Raw genomic sequence first — 5,584 nt, 5'->3', positions numbered from 1 at the left:
GAATTTGAGGCTATGAACTTTCAGCATCTTGGATTGTTGAAATTTCCAGCTGATGCAAACTCATCAAAATTTGTTCGCTTTTAGCGAACAAAAACTTTGCCATTTTATGTTTCCAGCTATTCTAGAAAGTTTTGTTTTCAATATCGTAGCTCGAAAAGGTGATTTAAAAATCAGCGATGCATTCTTGTATCTCATTTTGTTATTTTTCAAATTGTCTGGATAAATCTGGACAAATTTTCTGAAATCTGGATCAGATAAACATAAATCTGTATGTCTGGACGACGCTTGAAAATCTGGAAGAATCCAGATAAATCTGGAAGGTTGGCACCCCTGGATCTGGAGGTGCAGCGGAAGGATTCTTCTTCGCCGGTTGGTTGGTTAAAACTTTCGAAGCTTTGCACATAAAGCCGGATTTTTTTCAGGGAGTCTATGCGATGGGTTTGCACGCCCCTTACAAGATTCAGGAGACGGCTCTACCTATTCTGTTGGCCGGTCCGCCACGGAATATAATCGCCCAGACACAGTGCTGGCAATGCTCAGTTTAGTCCATCAGTTAAAAAACTATCTGCAGGTGGTTTGCATTTCCCCCACGTATGAGCTGGCAATTCAGAAGGGGGAAGTAGCTGCCAAAATACCAAAGTTTTGTCCGGAAATCAAACTTCCTTACGCCGTTCGCGAGGAGATCGTCAAAGGGGCGAAGCTGACTAATCATATCATCGGAACACCCGGCAAGCTAATGGACTGGGGTATAAAGTTCAGGACGTGCGACCTAGAAGTTTTCCCTTTTTGTACTGGACGAGGCGGGTGTTTTGGTCGCTGTTCTTCTTGGCCACGTACGAGCGTGAGGTGATGGAGTTCGCCGAGTACATCGTACCCAATCCGATCAAAATTCGGCTGGCGCGGGAGCAAGAATCACTCGATAACATCAAACAGTACTACGTCAAGTGCCGCAACCAGGACGAGAAATTGTGTGATTACCGTCGGGCAAGCGATCATTTGCTGTCATGATGTATAGGACAGTTGTAAACTCCAAGTAAACTTATTTTCGAAACTGTTAATCGATCGAAACAGGTACGCAAAATGGCCGGTTGGTTGACCGGCAGGATGTCCCAGGATGATCACTCGGCAGCGGTACTGTCCAGTGATCTAACGGTGGAGCAACGGTTGGACTCTCTGGACCGATTCCAAAATGGACTAGAGAAGGTACAGATTATAACGAACGTTTTGTCCAGGGCTAAGTTCCGCCACTTGATTCTGGTTACAACACTAGGTTACAGAGAGATTCTTTCGCCTTAGGTATCGACGTCGAACAGGTGACCATTGCCGTCAACTTCGACCTGCCGATGGATCAGCAGGGACGAGCCGATTGCGAAATTTGTAGATTCGGTAAGTGTGTCTCATTCTTGTTATCCTATAGATTGTATTTCCGCTTCTTTAACAGAACGGAATCACCATCGACCTAGTGGACAGTGATCGAAGCATGATGATTTGCAGATCAATCGAAAAACATTCCCGGAAAAAGATTCAGTAGCTAGTCGCGGAGATCTCGGACAAAATTGAAAAGATCGGATCGTAAAGTGTTTTCGACCAGCTACTGGTGAACGGCGTAGGAGTTTTTTTGGGTCATACTTGTTTCGATTCTGAATTTATAATTTTATTTAGCTTCTATCCCAACATTTGAAAAGGGCATAACTGCAAAATGTAGCAAATTGAATTTTCATTTTTTCCATTAACAAATATCTACCCCAGCACGTACACAACGCATTAGTTGATTATGAAGAATTTTGGTAGCGATTTTACATTTTTTTAAAAGGGCTTAATTGATTTTTATGACCAAACTGATTATGAAAGGACCAAACTGATTGGAAAGTGCCTAACTAGCAATACAGTCTTTTCCATAATTTACATACAGGGCCAATCTGATTTTATGATGTCAGTGGGGTTAATCTGACCATCAAATTAGAATTCAGTTAATTCGTCTAACTTTCGGTGTAATATTAGACTTGAACAGCATTTTTTGTGTGAGATATACTGCCGTGCCGTTATACGCATAATTGTCCCATGTATATAGGGACGCAATCAAATCAAATCAATCAAAAAAAAATTAGTATCAATTTTCCAAATAGGATTATAATAAATCTGACCTTTGACAATTTTCTCAATGTTTACGTTTTGCAGATAAGCCCTTTTTAAATGTTTGGTAGAGTTGGTTTCCTTATGTTCTATGCTACTTACGACTTAATAAATTTTTTGCCTGAATTTATTCATTAATTTATTTATTAATTTAATTATTTATTGGTGTATTAATTTCTCTATGTATTTATTTATTATTCATTTATATTTTATCAGTGTAGATGTAGTCTCACAATCCTTTCTGATTATTTAGGTTAAATTTCCCTTAACCCATTACGACGCAGCGAATGAAATTTCATACGCAAAAACAACACATTTCTAGATCATACTTGTTATACAATAAAGGCGTGTTCGAGCTTTTGGTCTTCTGTGAACGTTAATTAATACTCTTTAATTTATAATGTGTATGCTCAATAATCTTTTTTTTATTAAATTCGATTGTGCTTTCGAATGTCAAAGTTGGCCAAATTTCAAACCAAAATAAAAACAACACATATTATTAAAATTCTCTTCCAAATCACTAATTCTTGTTTCGGATTGAGAACGAATGGCCATGAGAAGTGTGAAAGATGTGACTCAGTGCGAAAAAATGGAAGAAATTGGTGAAACAATTGCGAAAATTCTCCTGCTAGTTCAAGGTATGAAATTTCATACGCTAGGCTGAACCGATATCTTTTTTCCTAAGGCAAAATTATTTCCTCTTTAGGACCCGGAGGGAACTCACAACTTTCTCGCTGATTTTAAAGTTGAATCAGTGCATTCAAGGCTAACAAATGCTTAATACGTTGCAAATCATGCCTGGTTCAAACCAGGCATGATTTGCAACGAATATGAATATTTTTTATGTAAATTCTGTTCTTTTGCTTAAAATTATTACAAAGTTTGAGGGAAAGATGGTTTGATGCAACGAATCAACAAAACGGCATGAGAGAGGAGAGAAGTGTTAAAATCATTCAAAAAAATGATAAATGAATTTTCTCGCAAGGTTGAAGATATTATTCGTTTTTATGCTAAATAAAAGGATATTAGCCGAATTTTCTCTGTAATAATTATTTGATACCCTATCAACCCAGCGTATGAAATTTCATATGCTAGTTTTTTTCGCACCAAAACATTCCAAACGGGTTTTTTATTTTTCCCATGCTTAATCCGGCATAATATGAGGGCTCACGAAGCGGATTAGCGGGTCTGACAGTGAAAAATTTAAAAAAAAAATCAGATTGTTATTTTTGCATATTTTGGATCCCTAAGATAAGAAAAATATGCCCAAGAAAGGTTTTCCTCGAATTCAACTTGGTTCGACTGCTAGAGCCCATAAAATCTTCATATGAGGGTGACAAAATCGGGGGCTGATAAAATCGGGTCTTTAGTGTATTTAATGTACAATATTTAACATTTAATATTTTTTATTTTATATTTAACATTTATTGTTGAATATTTAACGTTTGATATTTAATATATAAAATGTATTCAATGTTTAGTATTCATACTCAATGCGTGATATTTAGTATTTAATGATCAATGTTTTATATTTGATATACAATACTCAACGATTATGAATGCACTACTAGACACGTCACATAAATGCGCGCATCACATAGCAACGCTTGAGAACTTCGCGATAATACAAACGCGGTCGCATACCGGCATCCACCGTCTAGCATATAAAAAGCAGCCTGGTGATTAAGTATTAAGTATCGGTTTCGTTAAGTGACCAATTTAGTTGTTACAGTAAAATGTGTAATTTAAATGTTAAAAGGGAGGAATAAGAGATTAGTGTGTTCTGCAAGAGGTGGGCATTTGACAGCCCGCTTGAAAACAAAAGATCGCTGCACAATTTGCTTGAAAACAAATCCCCGGAAGAACGGGTGACAAAATAAAAATGGGTAGTCTGATAAAAAGGGTTGACCGAGCACGGTCGAGAGCGGTGGTGTTTCTCCCCGCTTTTTAGTCGGAGAAAATAGTTGACCGAGTACGGTCGGTGGTGATTCTTCCCGCTGAAAAAAAGGAAGAGCCCACGAGGGCGAGGACTGTGGAACCGGAACGCCTAAATCTTTAAACATTATTTAAAAGTTTCCCAAAAAGCATTTTTCCCATCATCGGTCGCAGAGTCAGGCGAGAAGAAATAAATTTCCCGAACGTCGCGCGTTGGTGAGTGCAGAGAGCTTTCGGCCCACGTGAGAGAAGAGGAACCTAATCCGCCATCTGGTCGGGACAATTTTCTCCAACCTCCATCTGTTCGGTGCTGCTAGTAGTGTCCACATTCGGCTTCGTGTCAGTTTCCGTGAGCCGCTCGCGAGTTTTGGCCCCATTTGTGGCATTGCTGGTATGCAAAAAAAAGGAGGAAAAGGAATAAAAGCACCAGCAGCACAGGAAAGTGTCTAGCGAGAAAAAACGTGCCTTCTGGCCGTGTTCTGTAATTCTCGTTCGCAAAACACGAGGATCACCTGTTCTTGATTGTGGCGACTAAGAGTAAGGTGTAGGAAACATGGTGTAGTTCACGCTGCTGTCACTACAGTTGCCACCACTGCCGCCGCCAGGAAAACGCCATCTCACCAGCGCCGCAAAGTGATTATCCGTGTCGCCAGGACCACACAAGTGGTAGAGGAACCCTCAAGACTCGTGAGGTGCAAGTCGGAAGATGACCTTCAGATCCAGCAGCGATTGTAGTACCCTTGTCTGGATTCATCAAGTTACCGGAGCAAGTTTAACGACGTCAGCATCCTCAGGTAAACGTGCACACGATTAACATTCTCACCTCCCCTTATTAGCCCTTGCTATTAAATATATGTTTTGTGATTATTAGACATTCTCTGTCTGTTTTGGGTGAAAGCCAATTTTTGTTACAATGGCGCCCAACATAAAATCCCACATGTTAATTTGAGCCGATTGGTAGATTAGTGTAACATTAAAGATTTGTGGTAGTAATTAAGTTTATTTGGTTTGCGATCCATTAAGAAACTTTTAGGATGGACTTCGCCTATCTAAATGACGAAGAGATCAACTACGAGTTGGCCTTACGTCACATGGTTAATCTAGGTTCTATGATTCATAGAGTCAAAGTTCAAAAGTTGAGGGCCGCTGTTCAAGATGACGGGACCCGAAACATTTTTCACAACAGTTCGGATCACGTTATGAGTCCAACTGTTAATATAGAATCCTGTCAGGTAGCCATTTATGAACTACAGAAAGCTGTCGGACCTGCTCTTCAGAGCACCGACAACCAAAATTTAAGTCAATTGCGGTCGCGACTCGTACATTATAGGAACAGGTTGACATGTCTCAAGCCGCCGGGTTTCCTAGCAGACGCGCACAGATCGCTCGACGCGCTTGTCAGAGTGTTAATCAGTGACGTGAACAGTGCTTTAACCAATCCAGTGAGTGTGGCAGGTTATGGAAGTGCAGGAGGGGCAGTGGCAAAAACCAATCGGCTGCTGCTAGCGGACGAGAA

At 40.1% G+C, this 5,584-nt stretch overlaps 1 protein-coding gene across 1 annotated transcript; it reads left to right on the top strand.

The window, feature by feature from the left end:
- The first annotated feature begins 532 nt into the window (after nucleotides 1–532).
- On the top strand, nucleotides 533–1,473 carry LOC131687588 (DEAD-box helicase Dbp80-like). The gene is made up of 5 exons (XM_058971678.1): nucleotides 533–753; nucleotides 801–984; nucleotides 1,072–1,203; nucleotides 1,278–1,386; nucleotides 1,442–1,473. The coding sequence occupies exons 1-5, from the start codon at nucleotides 533–535 to the stop codon at nucleotides 1,471–1,473; spliced, it is 678 nt and encodes a 225-aa protein (XP_058827661.1).
- Nucleotides 1,474–5,584: the final 4,111 nt, after the last annotated feature.

This window comes from Topomyia yanbarensis, chromosome 3 (assembly GCF_030247195.1).
Source record: "Topomyia yanbarensis strain Yona2022 chromosome 3, ASM3024719v1, whole genome shotgun sequence".
NCBI lineage: Eukaryota > Metazoa > Arthropoda > Insecta > Diptera > Culicidae > Topomyia > Topomyia yanbarensis.
Note: the sequence above shows the minus strand (reverse complement) of the source record. Positions and strands in the feature narration are given on the sequence as shown.

Excerpts from the sequence above, each read along its gene's own strand:
- LOC131687588 (XM_058971678.1), top strand. The coding sequence starts at position 533 with ATGCTCAGTTTAGTCCATCAGTTAAAAAACTATCTGCAGGTGGTTTGC. Across the intron at positions 754-800 it reads CTAATGGACTGGGGTATAAA|GCGGGTGTTTTGGTCGCTGT; the intron begins GTTCAGGACGTG and ends GTACTGGACGAG. Across the intron at positions 985-1,071 it reads AATTGTGTGATTACCGTCGG|GTACGCAAAATGGCCGGTTG; the intron begins GCAAGCGATCAT and ends CGATCGAAACAG.